The sequence below is a fragment of the Fringilla coelebs genome, assembly GCF_963513975.1.
Source record: "Fringilla coelebs genome assembly, chromosome: 4".
Taxonomy (NCBI): domain Eukaryota; kingdom Metazoa; phylum Chordata; class Aves; order Passeriformes; family Fringillidae; genus Fringilla; species Fringilla coelebs.
In genome coordinates, this window is record NC_140032.1 from 69,779,218 (window position 1) to 69,802,170 (window position 22,953).

Sequence of the window (22,953 nt, forward strand, 5' to 3'; positions counted from 1 at the left end):
AATGCACCAAGAAAGCAAGTGACACTGAGTGCTCCTTGAACTACTCAGAAACTTCCCTCTTTACTCACATTACCAGTACCAATCACCAGCCTTATTAATGTGTGGTTTTAATTGCTTTATGGATTTTGTTTTACTTACTGTTCTTTTACTTCTTGTTGCAGATAATGTTAAGAGTCCTCTTCATTGATTATTGGCAGCTGCTGCTTTCTGAGAAAACCTCTTCCAATTTGTCTCTCCGGATCCTTTGACTTCCCGCTCCGACAGCCTTACAGCCTCCCCCAACGCCTCATAAATGCACTGCAATGGTCACATGAACACCTTGGAAGGGGAACCTCTGCAACTCCTCATTCCCATGGCACATTAGGAGGAGCACCTGGAAGAGTGCTAAGTCCAGCAGGAGCTGGAAGCCCCGCCAAAGATGAATCTCATCGGGAAGCTCCGCAGGAGCTTCCGAACGCTGGTCATTCTCCTGGCCACCTTCTGCTTGGCAAGTATTGTCATCTCTGCCTATTTCCTCTACACTGGCTACAAGCAGGAAATGGCCCTCGTGGAAACCACTGGGCAAGCAGAGTGCGAGGACCTCAAACTTCTGCCCTACAGGTCTGCGGAGCTGAGAACGCCTAAGCCGATTGATCCCTCTAGGACTGATCCCACTGTGCTCCTGTTTGTGGAAAGCCAGTACTCCCAGCTGGGGCAAGAAATCATTGCCATCCTCGAGTCCAGCAAGTTTCAGTACCACATGGTCATTGCACCGGCCAAGGGGGACATTCCCCCTCTCACAGACAACGGGAGAGGGAAGTACACCATCGTTATATACGAGAACATTTTAAAGTACGTGTCCATGGACTCGTGGAATAGAGAGCTTCTGGAAAAATACTGTGTGGAATACAGTGTTAGCATAATTGGTTTTCATAAAGCCAACGAGAACAGCTCCCCCAGCAGCAGACTGAAAGGGCTGCCGTTGCAGCTGTACAACAACGTGGCCCTCCGAGACTGCGTGGTGAACCCTCGCTCGCCCCTGCTGCGCATCACCAAAGCGCCCAGGGTGGAGCAGGGCCCCTTGCCCGGCCAGGACTGGACGGTGTTCCAGTTCAACCACTCCACCTACCAGCCCGTGCTGCTGAGCGAGCTGCAGCCCGCCAGGCCCACCCCCGCCACGCTGCCCCGCGCTGCTCTCTATGCAACCGTCATCCAGGACCTGGGCCTGCACGACGGCATCCAGAGAGTCCTCTTTGGGAACAACCTGACCTTCTGGCTCCACAAGCTCATCTTCATCGACGCCATCTCCTTCCTGTCGGGAAAGAAGCTGACGCTCTCCTTGGAGAGGTACATCCTGGTGGACATCGACGACATCTTCGTGGGGAAGGAGGGCACGAGGATGAACGTCAACGATGTGAAGGTAAGGCAAGAACTGGGGGATACCATCGCAGACATGTGCGTGTGCTAGCGGGTGTTTAAAAGCAGACAAAGCTTGAAAAAGCTGAGCAGCTCTTTTTCCTGGTAAGGGCTGGAAGTGCGCAAGTGCAGCCAGCAGATACATAGTCCACAACCTGAGATTAAAAGCTATTTTCCTCACATACATGCAGAGATGCACTTATGGATGTGTGTATGTAGGGGCATACACATGTATGTTGCACATATATAGTATCTTTTAGAGGCCCGTTCTCTAGTATTTCTCTCACTATTGCTGTAAAGTAGTAGCCAGAACAGAACAAGACAGTTGCCTTTTTAAACCTCACCATCACTGAATTTTAAAAAAACCAAAAAGAGCAAAAGGAAAAAAAGAGCCTGAAGAAGTCACAGCCCCAGCATGACTTCTAAGAGTTAGCAAGATAATTTTCATTACCAGACTAGCAGGTAAGCATTTAAAGTTACCAGTTACAGGGTGGAAGCACAGCATGCACTTGGGCAAGTGACATAGCCATCTGACAGAGTGAAAGGCCCACAGACTGCTCACTGGGGGCTCTTCTACACTTATTTTCCTGATTTGTTGTATCCAGGGACACCATTAAATTTGTTCAGAGTAATTCTCAAAGATGTGTGCGACTTGGAAAGAATAGACAGAGCTCAACGGCATGACAGTTATTTCTTGTCATTTTCCACATGTGGGAATCATAGTCAGAGATTAATTGAATCCCTGAGCATGCAATATCACATTCTCCAGCCTTTATTCTGGAGGGTTTTTCCTGTAAATACCCAATGCTTTCAGGAACAATAAGCAAGTCTTTTGTTTTTAAAAGCAGATTTCTATTTAATTTCTAAACTCTTATTCCCATTTCTACAATTTCTATATTCATCTGCCTCCTCTCCAGACAACTGGGGTATTCAAATACTCAGCAAGAGCAGTAGTCTCACATACAATTGAAACAATTTTGCACATCAGAACACTTGGGCTAATTCCATTAGCCAGACCAGGTGTATGAATGCTCATCAGGGCTGATTCTGAGCACCGAGCACTTGGAGTGCCTGGTGCCTTTGAGATCCGAGCACTGCACACAAGCCCAGCAATCAAGTGCTCTCTCTCTGGAAATACGTGGGGAAATGCTCTGAGCAAGGGCTCGTATACAAGGGGAAATTCACTCCAAAAGCACTTGTGAAACAAGTTTTTCAGCAATAGCTTCCTGCCTGCACCTTTTTGAGAGTGTCTTTCTGACATGGTTTGCTGCACTAAGGAAGCCTGTTACTGTTCCACAGCTTTTAAAGAGCCCACACTGCCAGCAGAGCAGTGTCCACACAGGGACACTTGGAGATTCAGAGCTGAGCTCTCACTGTAATCACCTCATTATGCAGGAAAAAGCCCAAGTCACCCCCATTACTATCCAGCAGTCAACAACAGTGCCAGTCAAACCTTTCTAGCTGTGCTTGGCACAGCAGCCATGCTTCTGTGCTCATTATAGGAAACACAGCAGAGAACTCCACATCCAGGGGCTGCAGTAAGAGCTGGATGCTGTTAAAAACAGTCAGAATTATATTTATGTGCTGCTTGTCTTTATCCATCTGAAAACCAACCAGTCCACACTGCTGAATATCTAGACAATAACAAGAAAAAACATCTCCTGGTATTCAGACCTTTTTAATTCTTTTTTTTTTCAAGCAATGCATGGTGAGCCTTCTTCCATTCATTATGTTTGAGTCAGGGTACAAAGGGAAGCTCTCCTTTTTCCCACATTTCTCCGGTGCCAAATTAGCAGCCCACTTTCCTCACAAAAACACCAGAAGTGCCACTCACAGGATAAATCCCCTCCTCACCTCACACAAGTCATCACACCACAAACACCAACCACAGGGAGAAATCTTCTGCAGGCACTGGCTCTGAACCAGCCTTCCCCTCAAGCTCTCTTTTGGGGACAATGAAAAGTTTATCTCCCCTTTTTAGGTGAATGTTTCACACATAAATCCACCCTGCAACTTGAGCACCCACAGACACTCTGCCCTCAGCATTATGGATTTCATTTCAAACCTGGCAGAGATTTGTTCCTCAAGGTGTCTCACAAACGCTTGCTACACAAATCAATCTGTTCCTACAGACTGGACATTCCCAGCATACATTAACCCACAGAACAGAATCCTATTAATGAGCATAACACTGAAAGCAGAGTGCACTTTGGTTAGTTTACAGAAAAGGGTAATTACAGCCAGTTAGAGAACAATCTCCCAAGTCACTGGGGAAGGAGGCAATTAAGAACCAGCAGACCTGCCTTCACCCTGCACTGCACAGCAGCTTTGCTTGAGAGGCAAAAATAACTACTTAGGAGGCTGATATTTCAGTGATGGCAAAGCCTTGCCCTGCCTTTGGGAGGAGGAGCTGCGGCTGCTCACAGAGAGCAGAGATTTAGGGACTCTCTGCTAGGCTCTCTAAAGGTGCCATGCCCACCCAAATCCCTCAGGAATGCTTTAATAGCCAGCCAGTCTCCTGATAACAATATTGGCATGTAGCAGTAATCAAACAAGTCAACCTGTGTCTGTGTAATTACTTCCTGCAACCCAAATGTTCTTATTCCCTCACAAAGCCATTTCTCAATTAGCTGCCTCAGGGAGAGAGATATATATAGACACACACGCTCACTTTTATAAAAGGTGGCATCAGCTACAGAAACAGAGATTAGAGAACAGGGTTATTATGGGCTCTGTTTACCACAGAAGATTTCCTAGTCCCTGGTGTTGAAGAAGTTGTGCAAGGTCATGTCTGGCTAAGTAATTAACAGGAACTCAGCAGAGCCATAGAAAGCTGTTTTTCCCAGCTTTGTGGAGTTCTATCTTGAGCCTAGCCAGCCTCTGCAAATGAATTTCTCCCTTTCCTGCCTGCCAATATATTATCTCAGTGCTTGATTTTCAAAGGCAAAAGAATTCTTCAAGTAATTTGCAGAAACAGTGAATTTGTGTTCTTGTAAATGATACTGGTTTCTCAGCCGCATGAGTCCAGTATCACTGCCATCAGTGATTAGGCAAAAAAACCCTGGAAATGTCTTTTTATCTGGGAGAGCCACACAGAAAAAACACAAAGCTTTCACCTTTAAAGTTTGTTTTTAACTGAGCACAAATAGGTCTGCATTACCCAAACAAGGAGTAAGAACTTGCTGAAGTCTTGCTGTTTTTTCTGTTGCCACAGTATGAGGCAGTACAGTATTTACTCACCCAGGAAGAGCTCCATGCAGCCACCAGGGCTTTTCCAGCACCTTTCACAAACACACCTCCTATTGTTAACTCAAAGGCCCGGCAAGAGCGCTGTGAAAGCTAAGGCATTTACCCTTTAACAAAAAAAACAAATAAAAAACTACTCCAAATGACACAAAAATCCATAGCTTTACACTTTGTACCCTCCTCTCAGTTCTAGGATTTAGACTGCAACACAACTTCTGTGTGAAGTCAGGAAGTACCTGTTCCCCTCTCTTCTCCCACTCTCGAAGCTGGAGCTGATGAGATAATCAAGGAGAAATTGCCTGTCCCAGCACCACCATATCCCAGAGCGCCCTTCTCTAAAAGCTCCATTTCCCCTTTTTGTAACCCCTCTAATTGTCACTATAGGGATGGAAGGATCCTGGGATTTTCTGGGCTGCAATAAAATGATGGAGCCATGCCTGGCAATGCCCTTTGTGTTAGTGTTGACTGCAGGCCTCCCTTCTCTCCCTGCAGCCCATCTGCCTTCTCCTGCTGCCTCCCCCTCCGAGCTCCAGTCCACTTCCTTCAGTGGAAATAATAGCTTGTATCTGACACCCCCTCACTGCCACAGTCTGCACTTTGTCTTTGACCTTCACCATCATTAAAATGCCTGGAACACTTAAAGCCTGTGATTTCTGGCTCACTTTAGTGTTTTCAAGACAAAAACCATCTTGGAGTTGCATCTTTCCTGGCAATTCCAAATTAAAAAGTACTGGCACAGCAGGGAGCTGAGCTCCACCACTCCATCTCTCCAGCACATGATTATCTCTGATTTTTGTGCAAGGACAGCTGCTTTCAGGTGCAACTACTGGAAATGCCTGGGCTGCAGCACCAGGCATGGCAGAATGGTCAGTTCTGAGATAAAACAGTCACCCTCAAAACCTTTCAATAACAATAAGCCCCTTCCAATAAAGTAACCATGGCCACGGCCAGCCCAGGGAGAAGCTGAGCACAGGAACCCAGAGCAGAGCCAAGCGTTAGTCCCTGAGGCTGCATGGCACTTCTGTCACCTTCTGAAGCACAGGAGAGTGACACTGAAGAACACAATGGAGTCTGCAACTCCCACTTTTGGACAGTCTTAAAGTCCTTAAAAATGAATGCAAAAAGCAGCTGAGAGGCATTACATGAAAACTTTAATAATTTTTTTTTTTAATGGGAGTGCCTGCTCCATTCTGCTTCATCAGAGATGACAGTTAATTCAATATTTTCCTTGTTCAGGTCTCTTGAATCACCCAATTCTTTCTATAATAATTTGAGTGTTGAACACCGCTCAAGTGCCTTGTCAAGACACATCAGAATGTTTCATACTTCTTTTGTTTCAACAGGGCCTGTTCTTTCATTCAGAAATTCAGTAGCAGTGTAGTTAAAAAACACAATTCCCTTGCCACCAGCAGAACCTGTATTCTTCTCCTTGGCAGCCTGATGGATTGACTGTCTATCCAAGGAGCCTCCCTGAATTCTAATAGATTTGGGGTTCTCTCATCTGCCAGCTTCCCACTCAAAATTAGGTGGTCTTCACAGTGTTTTATAGAGTCTTGCCAGAAAACACATCCTGGTGGCTCAAATTTTCTACCTCTTGAACTTAGTGAACAATTATCTCCCTAGCAAGATTTTCCTCTATGTTGGAAAACTCACTTGGTATTTTTCTGTCCTGGAGAGCACACTGGTTTTTGTCCTTCATTCTGGCCACAAGAGCTCAAGAGAACTTCTTTTTGAAAAACATTTTAAAATTTGATGGTTTAAAAAACGTCACAATACATTTTTTTATATAGATATGGCAGGTCTTCCAGGTCAAATTCAGATTTCTGGTGCTCACATCTTGTGCCTAGCTGACTTGTGTCACGGACTGGTGGCACATTCCTCTTCTACACTTGCACTGATTTCCTGGATTTGTACTTATTTCTTGAATTTTTTCTCCAAAATAATTCTGAAGTCATAGGTTATATCAAAATGGAATACATTTCCAGGATACACGCGGTACACTCTTTAATTTAGCCTCACTTAGGGAATCCATAGGAGCCAAAAAACACATCTGCTTAATGTCAACCCCTCAAGAGACCTGCATTAACCTGAGCTTTAAAACAACACATATTAGTTAAAAAGGAGACCCAGCAGTTGTTTCCTGCACAGAAAACAACACTCAGAAATGATGGAATGGCCCTGTAGAAGGGCCAGGCAGTGCAGACTGCAAGAGCAGTCATAATTATTGCCTTAAAAGCACTTGAAGCAGCAATAAACACATTAGCAGGAGCCCATCCGTAATGCAGCTCCTTCAGGAGCAGCGTTACTTAAGTGACTTTAAATAAGCCTTTGTCATCCAAATGGGAGCAGGAGGAACACTTAGAGCAAAAGCTCAATTTAACCCTCTTGGCATTATTCAAATGATGTGCAAGTGGCAGGGCCCAGGAAAAGGGTGGGTACAGGGAAGGATGGACAAACAGGTGAGGAACTGAGAAAATCCCCAAGAGAAAAGGAGAAATTTGAGACTTCAATTGCTTAGCAATAATTAACCAAGCATTTTCTGTCAACCTCTGTGTCACAATGAAGTATAATACCAAATATTTGACTATGTCTGGCTTCAAATCCTTAGACATATCCATCCACCCCTATAGCATTATATACATATCCTCACAGAAATCACATCTTGTGGCCTTTGTCTTTTCCATGAATATGGCCAAAGATCCCTTCAGTTACTGCTTTTACTTCCAGTGTTCTACACCTCCACCTGTCTTCTTTCCATCCAGGCAGGAAAAAACCCAATGAAGTATTACTGAGTTTTTTCACCCCAGGGGAAATTCTAATATAAGACTATTTAGTAATTTAACTTTGTCATTTTGTGTCAACAAAATTCCTCATGTTAAATAGGGTAACTTATAACTTAAATAGTCGCACCCATTTTAGAGATAATATCTTAAGATATTAAGTCAAGAATTCCTCTCCAGGAGTGTCAGGGAAAAAACAAAACCATTTTTATTTCATTTCATTAAGAATTTAATTTTCAATATTTGCCAGAAAATTAAAGGACATGCTAATAAGAATTTCCTACAAGCCAGTGTATTAGTTAAAACACTTCATGGCCTTCTTTAGGAAATAAAGCCATGGATCAAGTATTTTTTTCCCCTTGAGAAGCACAAATTTTAAATGTCCTTTACCAAGCCATGACAATTTCTCTAAATGTTTGTAAGCCTTACTCTTTGCTGTGTTTCTGTTCTTTCTGCTAATTACCAGCACTCTTAGTCTGCTGTTCCCATTTTTCCTCCAGACAACACCCAAACACAAGTGGGATCTGTGGTGTGGCACACACTCCGCTCCTCTGGTACATCACATCCCTGCTATTTTTAAGATTTCTGATAGGAAAAGACTGAAACCCTTACCTCAGTGTTTAATTTTTTAATTGATGGTGTTATTTAATTGGTATTTGAGCATCCAGTTTTAAAAAACCACAAATGATACCTATTAAAACTAATACCACCTTCCTAATACTCTCTGACCAAGGTATGGAAAAACTCAGAATGTTAGAGGTTAGGATTTTAATTTTCCTTCCATCGTACTTGTTTAGCCATTTATTCTTATACTTATAAAATGGGAGGAAAACCCTGCCAAAATGGCAAAGTGACAAGGCAGAGGAAAAGGAAGTTTATATTCCTGTTACTTGATCAACCTGGATTGCTCCACTAAAACAGCTTTCTGTGGCAAAACGTTGATTTATGAAAGGCAGAATGTTTCACTGGAATGTGATTCAAACAAAATTGTGTTCTGCCAGCTCATCTGCTCTGGCAGACTAAAGGAAAAGGGGGCAGTTTGTAGAATATTAAAAAAAATTAAATTCCAAAGATCATAATTAAATGTAGCTTTGGAATTGCTGATCTTCCAGAAATTAAAAAATGCAAGTAATTCACACTTTGCTGAGACACTCCTTTAATACAAGAATTTCCCAGGAAATGGATATTTCAGGTTTTGGCTGCCTCTTCATTACACTTAAAAGACAGAATTATTAATGTAGCTTTTACATTACATATTAAATCTAAAATACCAACTCTGAGGCAATTCATAAAAATTGTCTCAGTATTCCACTTGAACTGCTGGGATTGAATCAGACTCAATTAAAACCATTGGCTTCAGGACCTGTGTGTTTTTGACCCCAAAACATCAGCCCTTCAAGTGAAAAATGGTATAAAAAATGATGGAATTCACATTTTTGACAGTAGACTCTATTTGCCTGCCTGGCCCAAACCTCATGAAATATTGGCTCTTCAAGCTGTCAGTGATTCTTGATAGCACAAGTGCTTTTCTTGCTGGAGACCCAATTGTTTTTAGAGGGCAGCAGGTTGTACCTGGGGAAAAGCAGCCTGGTGAAGAGCAGGACAAGGGAGCCAGGCTCCGGGGATGAGGATCAAAGTGCTTTGTGCATTTTCCAGTAATATTCAATCCCTGAGGGCCACAAGACTGGAGACCTCCTTTGGAATAACATTTACTGTAGGTTTTTCAACAAATTAGCACAAATGCTTGGGAATTAATTGAATATACATGCATAAATAAGCATTAATCTGTATGAATCTATAATTAATAGAAATTAAATACTCTATAATCTTATTAATTGAGGAGTTGCAGGGACAAGTGTGAACTGCTGAGGCTATGCTCTGCGTGGGTAACAGTAAGAATAATAACAACAATAATGCATTACATTTAAAAAAATAGGTTCAGCTGCAGAATGTGAATTCTTTAATAAAAAAGCTCTGCATGTGTCTTCCTAGTAACATATCCCAAGATTTATGTGCATCATAAACAAACATGTCTGTGGTACTATAAAGTGTAATTCCTCTGTATTTGTTATTAGCAAAGGGAATATGGTTTCCCATATGCTTTCCCTCTTGTTTCTGCTGTAACTGGGCACAGGCTGCCAGTACACTATCAGGAAACAAAACCCACCCATCCCTGCTGTAAATATTTCAAGGTGAGTGTTAAAAGACCAGGGGGAATTTTGGGCAGGAAACTTGTGACTGGAAAGACCTGTAGGATGCTTAAAGCCACCCTTCTGCTCTTCAACTGCTCAAAGCCAGCTGAGATTCCACCTACAGAAATATTCTGGATTATTCATTTCACTGGTGACCAAACAAATGGGGTGTGCTGAGCCCCAGCAAAGCAGAGAGGGTGCAAACAAGGGGGAATGCACAGCTCAAAGGAGAGCATGAGGTGTAAAGGAGGTTTTCCACAAGGGAAAAAGAGCACCCAGCTTTTAGCTCTTTCTCATCTTACAGCTGCAAATTATTTCCAGGATCTGGTTGTACACCTTGCCAAACAGCCCTGTTTGGCTAGCAGAGCATTATCCAAGCAAAGCCTGCTGCAGCAATTCAGTATTTGTGATTTCTAAACAGGTATTCCCATCTAAAATAAAATTATGGCATTATCCTTCAGCTATGAGAGTAATAGAATCTCTCACTTCAGAAATGAGTGGAAATTTAGTGTAACAACTATAATTAAAAGCTTGATAGTTTGCTGAACATATTTTTCCCAGTTTAATGATCCTGTGTTACATGAATTCATACTATACACTGCAAGTAGCTACAGTTTTCAACGGGAATATTTAGAGGGAAAAGTGCTGCCTTTAATGATTAAGATCAAAAGCAAGTAGATTTAAAAGTTAACAGCCTCAGTAATGCCACTTTCTGGCTGCCACCAAAATGCATATGAATGGCTCTGAACTAATAATCTGTTCCAAGCAAAACCCAAACCTTCCCAACTTTTCCATGCTGCTTTTGTTTTTAAGACAATGCTATGCAAGTATTCCATGTGCTGGTGAGATCAGCTCTCCTCCCTGTTCCCAAGAGCTGGAGACTATCACCACAAGGGTTCCCAACCAGCGTGCTCCTGCATGTGAGAACAGAGAAAAGCCACAAGCTTCTGCTGTTAGGAGACTTAGAAAAAGATCCCAAACCCTGATTTGTCACTGGATTATCATTGCCACCAGCCATTATTACTCCTGGGAGTAACATACTGCTCCTCTAGGGTCTGCTCAGGGAGCTTGGGAGCAGCTGCCTTGCTGTGGGCACTTACACAGAAGCACAGAATCATGAGGTTTGAAGAGACCTCTAAGATCATCGAGTCCAACCTACGCCCTCACACCTCAACTAGACTGTAGCACCAAGGGCCATGTCCAGTCTGTTTTTAAAGACACCCAGAGATGGTGATTGTACCAGCATCCTGGGAAGAGCATTCCAGTACACAAGGCTAGGCTGGAAAAGCCATGTAGAAGGGCTTCCTGTTAGCACAAGTTTCCTTCCTAGGAAGTTACTGCAAGGACTGAAAGATTTCATCACTTTTCCACAATTACATTGCACCACTTGAATTTCTCAAGGGTGCAGGTTTGAGTTTTTTTGCCAGGTTCTATTCCAGAGTGATCTGAGGAACAGCAGTACTTCAGTTTTGCTCTGAGCGCAATTTTCCCACTTATGAGAAAGGTGTGGTGATACCTTTGAACCTGAAACATTTCCTTCAACTGTTAAAGAGATTTCTTCTCAATTTTACCTGAAATCACCTAGCTTTATGAAGTAGCCTACTGGAACTTCTGAAATGGTTCATTTCAAATGTGCCAGCCACAGCTGGTGGTCTGGATTGATTTTGTTGGACAACATACTGGCCTTTCATGTTTCTGTTCAAGAGAACTGAGTAGAAATGTAAGATGGGCACTGCCACTTAACTTTGGATCTTCCAGCCTCCTCCTCTGGACAGCTCACTGTGCTGTCTTCATGCTGGGAAGGATAATAAAGCAGTGGTAAAGCAGGAGGATTTTCTGGGATGGAGAGATTTTAAACCTGTCCTGGAGGACAATAAAGGCTTTAGCTCCCTCTGCTCTGAACCTGAAGGAGCAGGGGGTGGCAGAAGCTCTCTGATCTCTGGTAAAAGAGATGCAGTGTAAAGCAAGAACATTTGCCTTGAAATTCCCTTTTCATTGCACAGAAACATCCAATTCTAGTTATCAAAACCCTGAAGCCAGCTCCCTGGATAATGGAAGGCAGCATCACAAAGAAGGAAGAAAGGTCAGAGAAGTTAAGCTCTACCAGACAAGTATCAAACATCTCAAAAATATTAAAAAGCAATACTTAATCCTAGTGGTTTTTAAAGCACACCCTTACTCATCAAGATTCTGCAAAATGAAAGTTTCACAATAACCAAGGAAACCAGTTCTCCAGACTTCCCTGGCTTCTGGTTTTTATGGAGAGGGTGGGCAATGGGCAGACTCACATAGGGAAAAGCCCCAAACACAAGGAGGCACTCTCTTAGAGCCACAGGACAGACCCATCCTTGTGCCAACATGCCCATCCTGAGACCTGAAGGACACACCTCAGTTCAGGATGTATCACCTGCTCCAATCTGTGATCGAATGTGAGCTGAAAAAAAACCCTTAATTCCCCACCACAAAGCATATACGGCAGGTAGTTTTTGAGCAGTAAATTTAAAGCAGGGATTTGACACTGCTGGCAGGTGCTCAGAATTTTGAGATAAATGTACATGATGAGAACTTGAAGGAAGTTTTATTTTTGTGACAAGTTATCCAAGTGAATGATTTCCAAGGGCAGTGGAGGAACAGAAAACCACTCTGATTAAACCTTAGTGGATCCAAGTCCATAAATTAAAGAAGATAAATAAGGTAGTCTCCATTAGTCTAGCCTTTAAATAATTTATAGCAACTGAGTACCCACCTGTAACAGGTTGTAGAGTTTATTTGTAATTCTTTTTTTTTTTTTTTGCTTAAGAAAACAAGTCTGGATTCTGGCACCAAAACACAAGAAAAAACAAATATACAACTCCACCAAAGTGCAGTTGTTGGTGTTACTTTTCTTTTACCCTATACTTGCATTGTGCCAAAGAGAGACTTTGATCCTTTATTTTGGGGCATGGCCTAAACATGACCTGAGCTAACTAATGACCAGTCTGGGTTTTACGTGGGTGACATGCAGCACAGTGACTGACACCAGCACAGTTTGCTGCCACAAGACCACTATGGCTCAACATGCATTTTTTTATTATTATGCTACTTTAGACCTTGATGCTGTCCCTGCAAAGCCTTGAAATGGTTTTGCCATTCAATTTGTATTTTAGGGATTCATTTTCTGATTGGTCAGAGCTGACATGAGGGCTCTGTCCCTGCCTTTTGGGCCTCTTTCTTTGGAGCTCTACAGTGGAATTAGAGAGAGACAAATCCCACCTGCCTTGTGCAGATTGGATATGGGGAAATAGAGCATCTCTTCTTTATTTCATGGGGCTGTTATGCTGGCCAGGCTGAACTGCAGCCACAGGGAGCAGAGCCACTGAAATTAAAACAAGCATTCCTGATCATGTTGTTTCAAAAACCAGACCAATAATCCTTCATCTCCCACTGGCAGATTGCCTTCCCCTGATTCCCCTGCCTGAAGAGCCTTTCTTCAAGAGATTTCTTTTGCTGGAAATGCTTAAGCTTCTGAAAAGTCAGAAATGATAAGAAATAATCTCTAAGCCCTTCGCTGCTCTGCTCCAAGTGCCACCAGCTCCTGTGCCTGCCGCACGGACCTGCAGGGAGGGATCCTGCTCAGCCCTGGGCTTGTGCCAGCAGGCTCCCCACAGCCCAGGGGATTGCCACCTGCTCTCTGCTTGGACACAGGCTGGCTTTTCCCCTCCCAGGACTTGTCAGCACATTTGGTTAGTATTCCTAGAAAATCCTTCAGCATCAGCGGTGATTGATACTGGAGACCCTCAGCGCTCTCCCAAACACACTGTAAATCTTCTCAGCGGGTAGGGCTGACACAGAGCAGCAATCACTGCTGGCAGGGAGCCACTGCAGCCCACTCCGTGCTCCTGCAGCTCCAGCAGCAGCTCCTGTGCATGCTCCCAGCCAGGGCTAATGCCTTTGATCCTCCCCAGAATGGGAGCAATTGCCTTAACTCATCTGTGTGGCCCCAGTTAAAATAAACCCTGCTTCCTATTTATGGTCCCTGTTCTCCATTCATACTTTCTGCCCTGTTAGACTGTCCCCTTGCTGCTCATTTGAGCTTTTTGCTGCTAGATGCTTTTAACAAGGCCAGGAATTGCTTTTTCCAAGAAGAGAGACCGGATGATCACCATGGATATTTTTATGTATCTGTGCACCCACACTTGTGCCGTTGGTCAAGGTGTTCTCTGCCAGGCTATCTGTGTCACACTCAGCATCATCTCTCTCCTAATACTAAATGAAGAGCCACCTCCTGAGTTCTCAGGGATGTTATTCACCACTTAGTCATGAGTGAGTGGTAAATTTGCTGCAGTGTCCTCCAATTCATCTCCTTTAGCCGGAACTGGCCGAACCTCTACTGGGACACATGCACTCCTCTGGGTCAAATTAAATGCAGGGAGGCTCCTGACAGTTTTCTGACTTTAGGACAGAGTTACAACACAGGAGCAGAAATAGATCTGATAAACTGGGCATTCCATTCAAGAAGTAAAAAACTTTTTTTTTCTGTTTCCAATAAACATACTACAGAAATATGTGCAAATCATCACCTTTTTCTTGCTTCAAAAAAACCCACCTATCCTGTCAGACCTCACACAAAGGCAGCCAACTCCAGGGAAATGCTGAACAGGCTCAAGTAATAGCTCTACAATAAAAAATAGATCTGCAGCCAGAGCTGGCTGTGTTCAGCCCCAGCTGAGAGCTCCCTGTTAATTATTTATATGGCACTATGGATTAGCAGGCTGCTTCACAGAAATAAAAGCACGAGGAAATGCAGTCCCAGCCCTGGAGAAGGCAGGGCCAAAGCCCTGGCTGTGCCCAGTGCTCTGCAGCCAGCACTGGGAGTGGCACCATTTGCAGGAAGGACTGGGTGAGAAGTGTCTCCAGCTCTATGAGGTTTGGCAGTTTCCCTCTGATCCAGGCCCTGCTATTCCAGTCAGGTTTGGCATAGGGTATAGGGCAAGTGATTTCAAAATCCCAGTAAAGATTTTACTAACACCAACCCCTAAACTGCTTTCAAACTCTAGCCACTAAGTCAATAATGTGGATTCTTCCTAATTCCTACACTGGTATTATCTGCTGTAAGCATGGGAAGTGGGCTAAAATCCTCACCACACAGAAATCATCAACTCAGCTCTCCTGGGCTTATAAATTCCTCACCAAGTTGAGTTTTAACAAGTGCAGATACAGCTGAGTTGATTGTCCCCCTTATGACAGAAATTTATGCTCCAATCTGAAAGCTGAAAATAAGGAACTTAAAATCCCAGTATTACAGTGACCCCATCAGTAATGTCAGGCTAGACATCACTTTTTTACTGACAGCTTTCCTGTCAGAAAATAGCAGTGGCTAGTTATTTCACACCTTCCTTACAGTCATTACTATGATTTTAACTGCTTTGTGGTATTCCTATCAATTCCAATTCCACCGGCTTTGAAAATTGCCAAGACCACAGCAGGCTTAGTCAGATTTTTTTATCCTAGCATAGATTTCAGGGAGGGAGCAAGAGCAGGAAGAGGCAATCAAAAAATCACACCCTGACAGCAGCTGCTTGCAGCGCAGAGAAACATTGTTGAAAGTAGTCTTTGCTTTTTCTTTTTTCCTTCCAAAAAATTTCAGCTGGAAATTTAGAGTAAAAACTATTACTTGGTAGCCCAGACCAGCAGCAAATTGCAGCACAGAACAGCTTGGGAATAACCCCCAGGGCTGTGTAGCTGCACAAGCATTAAGGACAGATGTTCGGGACAAAAAAAATAAATGCATTCAAAGACTTCTTGGTATTAATAACAAGTACGTGCCATAGAAGCCTGAGAAAACTGTCTGGAAGTGAAAAACAATTTTGGTTGGAAGGAATTTCTGGAGGTGATCTAATCTAAGCCCCAGCTCAAAGCAGAGGTAAATGTTCAAGTTATATATGTGCAAATACTTGCCCGTATTTTCTGTCCACAGTACAGATAAATAAAAAGTATTGTGTATACAGTGAGCATATCCATATTTTATACACACACCAAAAAGCAGAAACCTGCAGCAGTGCAATCACTATCCAGCACTAGGATCTGCTCCCAAATGAATAATGACTTGGAGTACTGGCAGATAAGCCCATTTTTGACAAGATTCTCAGTCATATCCCTAAAAGATGATGGGACAGTGTAACCTTGGCCAGGCTCCCCTGGGAAGCCAGGCACTGGCACATCCTCCCGTGCCAGAAGCACTTCCTCAAACCAGTCTGTGCGAGTCAAATAACTCAAGATGACAGCAAATGACAGATACACTGCAAAGCAGGGATACCCAGCTTCCCCTCCTTGCCTAGATCTCCTTCCAGACTGAGTGAGAAACTTTCTCCCCTGCCCTTCCCATTGTGCATCCTCACCAACAGGCTCTGCAGTAAATTGGGCTGGTGTTTCCTTGGCAGCTCTCCCTCATGGCATGCCCCAGAGCACCACAACCACACAGATCCTGCCATGGACCTCCAAGATCTGGAGGTTTTGCTGCTTCCCAAAATTCACATTCATAGCATTGCCTCTGGAAGGGCACTGAGCAGGAGCCCTGACCAAATGCCAGGCAGTCTGCTCCACACTGGGGAAATATTCAGTCCTGCAAATCTTGCGCCCCTCCTGCGCTTTTCCTGCTGCTCTCAATTTCTGGCAATGTCCCTGAGACACCTCTGAGTGTCAGGAGTTTGGTTCTGCTTTGCAGAAATAATGTTTAGAGGTGTCATAAAGACATTCTGACAGCTGCAGTTTTCAAGCTAAACAATGTCTACATCTCAGAGAATTTTGGGATTTTTCCTCCAAAACTAGACTAAGTTTTCACCAGCTGATCTCACAGACACTGATCCCTTCTCTCCTAAGAGTCCTTGTCTCTAATGCTGGTACCTGCTGTAGGAACAGAATGAAAGGCACATCAAACAATACTGGCTAATAGAATACTAGAAAAAGGACAAGGATCTGTGCATCAATTCCCATAACCAATCTTTTTTTGGTTTAACTGAAGTTTCAGGGATCACCAGTCCCTGTCTGTGCACTTGCACACACAAACCCACAGCTGCATGTACGTCTCTCTCCCTAAAACAGCCCCAATACAGAGCCCCAAGACTTGCCTCACTTTCCCCAACAAAAAGATGAGATTCCATTGTGTTGGCTCAATCCATGTGGCATCTGCCCTCCTCACCCCAAACACCGCTGCCCATGCAAGGAAGAGCTCGTGCTTTAGCAGCTCTGTTGATCCACACAGACCTTGGGGTGGGGAGGAAAGCCTCTTTAATTACTTTGGCTGACTGTCAGGCTCTGTTTTGCCTTAACAATGTCTTCAGAAATCCAGTACTGCATTTTAGCACTGTTATCACTCAACTTAGATTTGGAGTTTTGCTCCCCAGAGAGGCACCTTCTACCTCAGCCTGGTCAGCCCATGCTTGGCATCAAAATCAGGCAAAGTCATTCATTTGCCTTCTCTTAGGATTTGATAACCTCTACGCTTGCCTCAGCCAGAGGTGTTTTGACCTTTAATTAAAAGGAAAATTTGTTGTCTTCCACTCAGAAGGCAGCAAATAATGAACTCATTAAAATGAGGTTAGTGTTCAGGCCTTAGAGCAATAAGTGCCAAAGTCTCATTAGCAGCTAACAATCCAGAACATAGCACATAAATAAACCTAATATGGCAGAGCAAAATGCCTTGGTGCATTAAATTTGAGCAGAATCAAATGTTTACAGTCAATGATGTCTGGGGCATGAAGTTTTAATGTACTTAATGAAGGAAAGCAAATTGCTTCTTATTAGGCATGAAATGTTCCTGCAGAAATCACCCCAAAAAGTTTATTATGTAAATGAGGGATAGAGTTATAATTAACAAGGACATAGCAGGGAAATATCAACTTCTTCCTAATAGATGCACCAATTATGAAGAATAAAGACACAGCAACTTGAAATCTACAAAAGGTAATTATATGGATTAATGTAAAAAGCTACAGAATGCAATATAATGAAGAAACTGTATCTTGTGAGTGTCAGAGAGAAGCTTCACTGACAAAGCAAAGAATCAATTAATAAAGTTAAATCCGTGAGTTTTGAGAGATTCCAGGCAATTAAGGGCCTCTATTTGAAAGAACAACTTAGATTACCTGAAAAAAAGCCCCTGTCTTTGCTTAGTCAGGCACAGAGACGTGCCTGTTTGTCCCTGCACAGTGTGCTCCACGGCTCTTTCCTTGGAAAGTGATAATTAGTAAGCATGATCTATTCAGTGTCCAAAAATATCCTCCCGTGGGTTCAACAAGGAGTGCTGGTTGTACTTCCACAGGCATGCAGTGGGGACAGGGGTGGGATGGAGATCACTGAGCCCCCAGGGAAGGGGAGATACCTGTGAAGCCAGGGACAGCAGGCAGAGTGGGAATAGCTGTGTGGCACCTGGCCTTGGGAAGGGATCAGCTTTCCAGCTGTTAAAATTCAATAGCCCTCCTCCACCCTGCAGAGCACTCATAATCAAATGAAATAAATACCTTCTGCCTCCCGTGGAGCCTGTGCAATCCCAGGAAGGTTTCTGGCCCTGGGTGCCAGGGATCTGCAGCCTCTGAGTTTTTCATTAAAGATATGGAAGACAGACCCTAACCACCTAAAAACTTGTTCCTTATTAAGGGTGGGAAAGACATGAGTGCCCTTCCTCCAAAGAGGCAAGCAGTGACAAAATAAGTTTGGACTGTCTTAGCTGACAATATCTTCTTAGCATTAAAAAGAGGGGAGGTCATGACAACAACATTGAGCTGCATATTATATAAATTAATATGCATATATGGAAATTGAAATGGCAAGAAAAAAGCCTTCAGGGCCAAGCCAAAGCCAGTTTGAGTGACAGATTTGCCCTTTAGACAGAGGAAAATGCTTGACACACTGCAGGTTGCAGGATTTACATCTTAATCCTCGCTCTGTGTTTTTAATGAGCCTGGCTGGGCTGGAAGGCTCTGCCTATCCTGCAGCTCTGTCATCTTGCTGAGATGTGAGGGGAGCAGGAGAGGAGCCCAGGTGATGAAATGATGTTTGTTCCCTGCCCCTTCTCCTACTGCACGTTAAGTGATGATAATTTCTCAAGATGTTCTTCCCTCAAAGGAAAATTAAATTGATTTTGCTCAGCCCATCAGTCTTTCTCAACATATCTAAAATGCTCTAGATAGCTTGGGAAATTATCTTCTAAAATATAACGACTCCAATTCTATGCTTCTGACTTTAATGGTGTCAATTTAGTGGCAGCTTTTACCAGCTGGGGATTTTCCTCAATGTCTCAGCTAACAGTGGTGTTCATCTCTGAGGTTTTACATTTTAGTGAACATTTACTTGTTATATATTATGTAAATATAGTCCCACATGTGAAATTGTCACAGGATTGAAATAATCAACTTACTAAATGTCTGGCAAGATAGGCTGGAAACCATACAACTACCTTAATATTTAATGCTAAAGCACAAGATTTACTGTCATAAAATTGCTTTATTTCCTTCAGCAAGGAGAGGAATTTGCTTGGTGACTGTTGCAGCTGATAAACACTATCTCAATTTTACATCTTCCTTGCCACCCTAAGTATGTTTCTATTTTAAAAAAAATAAGGCAGATGCACCCTGCCTGGAAGTGCCTTGTACTACACTCACACACCTCAGCTGCTTAAACCCTGCTTTCATGGTTTATCCTGCACTGGAGATACTTTTGGTTTCTGGTCCCAAGTAGGGGTGCTGGTACTTACTTAGACTAAAAAAACTATTTTCCTGCAAATCTAAGTGAAATTATAACCATACAGAATGTAATTTTTTCAAATGAGGGACGACATTAGCTGGGCTGGGGTAGGGTGCAAACCACTGCAATCATTTTATCTTTGAACTCTGCAAGAACATCAAGGCCCAATCAATAGAAGTGTTATTAATAGATAATAGGAAAAGTTCTCAAGGGCCACATAATGGAGGCACAGAAAACTGATGAAAACAGAGTTTATAACCTACTCAGCATAGGCAAGGCCAATAGGGAGAGAAATGCGCTCCCCATCTCACATGCAGCACCCCCAAATTCCAGGGACTGGGGACCCAAAGCAGATCTGTGCACAAGGACCAGCTCCAGGAGCAGCGCAGAGCTAACAACCAGTAATGAACATCAAGCGAAGTTCACACAGGCTTAACCATCTTCTCTCTTTCCCTAGTAGCTGGAAATGTCCAAAACAAAAACTGGACAAGTGGCCTACCTATTTCTTCCATAAGCAGCACCCTTTCCTTCCATTTCATTTCCAGTGGGCTTATCTTAGCTTGGAGGAGAGACTAAAAATAAACATTAATTAAATTAAAAATGTATTTATGACACGAACACAGCTTCTACCACAGGTCAAACCTGAAGCTTTGCTCATTCACACTTAAGCCTGAATTTGCTATTCAGACACAGCCAAAATGGTCCCGCAGGTAAGTAAATCCCAACGCCTTCTTGCCTAGATGATGCGTAGTATTCCTAATTTTATTTTGGGAATTAAGCCCATTTTCTCAAGCCTCACTAATGACCCAGAGCATGGGTGACCCAGTATATTGCTGCCTCTGAGTGGCTGCATTTGAGTCCCGCCATGGATCACTGCCCCAAGGGGTAATATCCTGGGCCAAGCCGCAGAACCATCACTTCCTCTGACACTCAGGCACTCCCACTACCTTTTCCAGCCCATCAAACTCTCATGGAGCAGATTAAGCTCTCTGTAATAGTCCTATAAAAAAAAAAAAAAAAAAAAGATGAGCCCAAAATAATATTAACTTTTCTAACTTTTCTAAATCCATGTTAATTTCTTATTTATTTCAGGCTTTACTAGAGACTCAAAATTTACTGCGCACTCAGGTTGCAAATTTTACCTTCAACCTCGGATTTTCAGGAAAATTTTACCACACAGGTAAGAAGGAACTTCGTGCAGTTAAATAGGTGACAGAATTTTAAATCTAGCTTTAAACATTCCCTTTCTAAATAATCAGTGACTCACAGGGAAAGATGTGTTCCACCATTTCAGCGTCCAAAGAAGTAAAGACACAGTATGGATGAGCTGCTCAGGTGTACAAGGAGGCCCTTGGTGTTTTCCTGAAAGATGTGTGGTGGTAAATCTTAGTGTTATAAAGGAGGCAAAGTGGTTGCAGGGATTTGTCTAATTCCTCAGGAGACAGAGTAAGGTTTTTCAGGTGTGACAGGCATGATGAAATATAAAAGATTGGGAAAATCATGTCTCAGTACCTCTGAGGAGGCAGAAGTGTTTCAATGGGATGCACCAGATTTTGTTATGCCTGTGAAGGAAATCTGTCTGAGTAATCTGCAAATCAGGAGGAATAATAAAGGAAAACATGATGAAAAGAAATGTGGATTGAAACCTGTGCTTCTGTAGAAGCACCTCCTCATCCTTGTGACTTTTTCCTTTTTGCTCCATTTCTTCACAGGACAATACCTCCTTTTTAAAAATGTTATTTCTTTTCCTCCTCTTTTGCCTTCCCCTTTGCTGCACTGAGCTGTGCTGCTCCCTAGTGCTGCTGAGGCAAGAAGACACTCCCTGCAAGGGAGAACCTCCTGTCCTTCCCAAAACCTATAACCCTTCCCACCTCTGGAGACCAGCTCCAAAATCCTCAGCTGTCAGCCCATCCAGCCACACTCACTAGTGGTGCCAGGGAAACTTATCTGGAGCTTGAGAGAAAGCATCAAGAGGATGGGAGGGCGAGTTTAAAACCTAAGAATGAGGCCCTGCTTTCCTAGACTGTGAGGCAGCTGGATGAGTAGAGAGAAGGCAAAAAGATGTGTTTGTATCACTGTCACTAAGTCCAGGCTGTTCTCCCCTTGTGCAAGCCCTTCATGCTGAGCCACTGCTGCCCAGGAAACAACCTGGACCAAAGATACAAGCTGGAGAGCCTGGGAAAAATGAGAGGCAGACAGAGATGGAATTCCTTGTCCGCAGTCATTTAACAAGGCAGAGGCAGACCTGTGGTCAGAGTGCAGCTCTGGAGCCAGAACTACACACACAGCACTGCACACTGACCTGCCTGTGCAGCTCCTGCTGGGGATGAGCTGGGCACACCCGCAAGGCAGCAAAACAAACAAAAGCAGCCTGAGGGTCTGAGCTGCTCTAAAACAGGGAGCTGCTGGGCCCTGGTCATCTCCAGAGCACAGCTGGTATCAAACATTCATGTCCACTGTGGAGAAAGGTGATCCATGGTGGGAGCAGATGGAGGAAGAGATGGTATTACTGACAAGAACATGACAGTGGGCAGGGGCTGGCAGAGAATATACAGCCTTTGTAAAAACACCACTCCCTGACCTGCCTTTCCCTTCTTTCCTTCATCCCCGCACCCTCCACGTTGTCACAGGTTTTCTGCTGCAATGCTCAGCAGTTTCAGAGTTGTTACTGCTGTAGAGAAAGAAAAGAGGAGGATGTGCCTGTGTGCCCATGCTCCTCAGGCTCCCCAGAATAGCACAGAAGTACTTCCCCAGCTGAAGCATGTCCGTGGCTCCATGAAGAGGCCTGGATAGAGCTGGGTTTTTAACAGAGCACTCCATTTACAGGGTGGGGATGGTCATTTCTCATCTCAGCTGACTGAAAAACCTGCAGCACATTCTCCATGCAATATGCTCTTTATTGACTCATTATAAATAAAACCTGCAAAGATGTTCTTTAATTACTGGGCACATGGGTTGCTGACCCACAGAGGCTTTTACTAGCAGGTACTCAACTTCATTAGTGTGGCATGGTGCTCTCCTTTCAAAACTTGGATCACTGTAAAACTACGGGGGGGAGATGAGTGTGGGGATGTGTTAGCAGATTCAACTGTTACATATTTTCATATGGTAACAGTTACCTGGTGAACTCTGCACTCCATGAACACCATTAACCAAGAGAATGAGCAGCCCCTGTTAGTCCTGCAGCTTCTACAAACACTCTACACTTGTTGGTGCTGCAGCAGTTGAAATTAACACATTCTCAGGATTTGCATTGTAGATGTACAAGATTATTGGTAGCAGCTTCCAACCATATTACTACAGTTATAGTTTCAAAATAGAGGGTTAAATAATACGCAGAAACCAACTTCGAATTACTACCTGTGTGAAGTGCACTCAAAGTAGACGCAAGTTCACCCTGTTCATAGTTTTATGCATTTTCCAGATTTCACATTTAAATGAAAGACAGTTGCAGAAAGGATGTTGATTGAATTTATTTCTGTCACAAACATGAATTTTCTTTCGCAAGTTCTCATGTCAAATAACTGCAACCCTTTACAAATTTCATTTCACAAAATAAAGCCTACACAAAATTTTGCACCAAGTCAGATGCAAAATTGGAAAAAGAAGAGGCTGAAGAG

General features: G+C 43.4%; 1 protein-coding gene across 1 annotated transcript in view; it reads left to right on the forward strand.

The window, feature by feature from the left end:
* Positions 1 to 418: 418 nt before the first annotated feature.
* The window catches only part of LOC311152724 (bifunctional heparan sulfate N-deacetylase/N-sulfotransferase 4-like), a gene marked incomplete at both ends in the record, with an annotated part of 119,567 nt that continues 97,032 nt past the window's right edge, over positions 419 to 22,953 (forward strand). Inside the window, 2 exons of the mRNA XM_084204028.1 lie at positions 419 to 1,399; positions 20,426 to 20,513. Of these exons, the coding sequence (XP_084060154.1) occupies positions 419 to 1,399; positions 20,426 to 20,513 (1,069 nt within the window). The remainder of the gene's footprint in view (positions 1,400 to 20,425; positions 20,514 to 22,953) is intronic.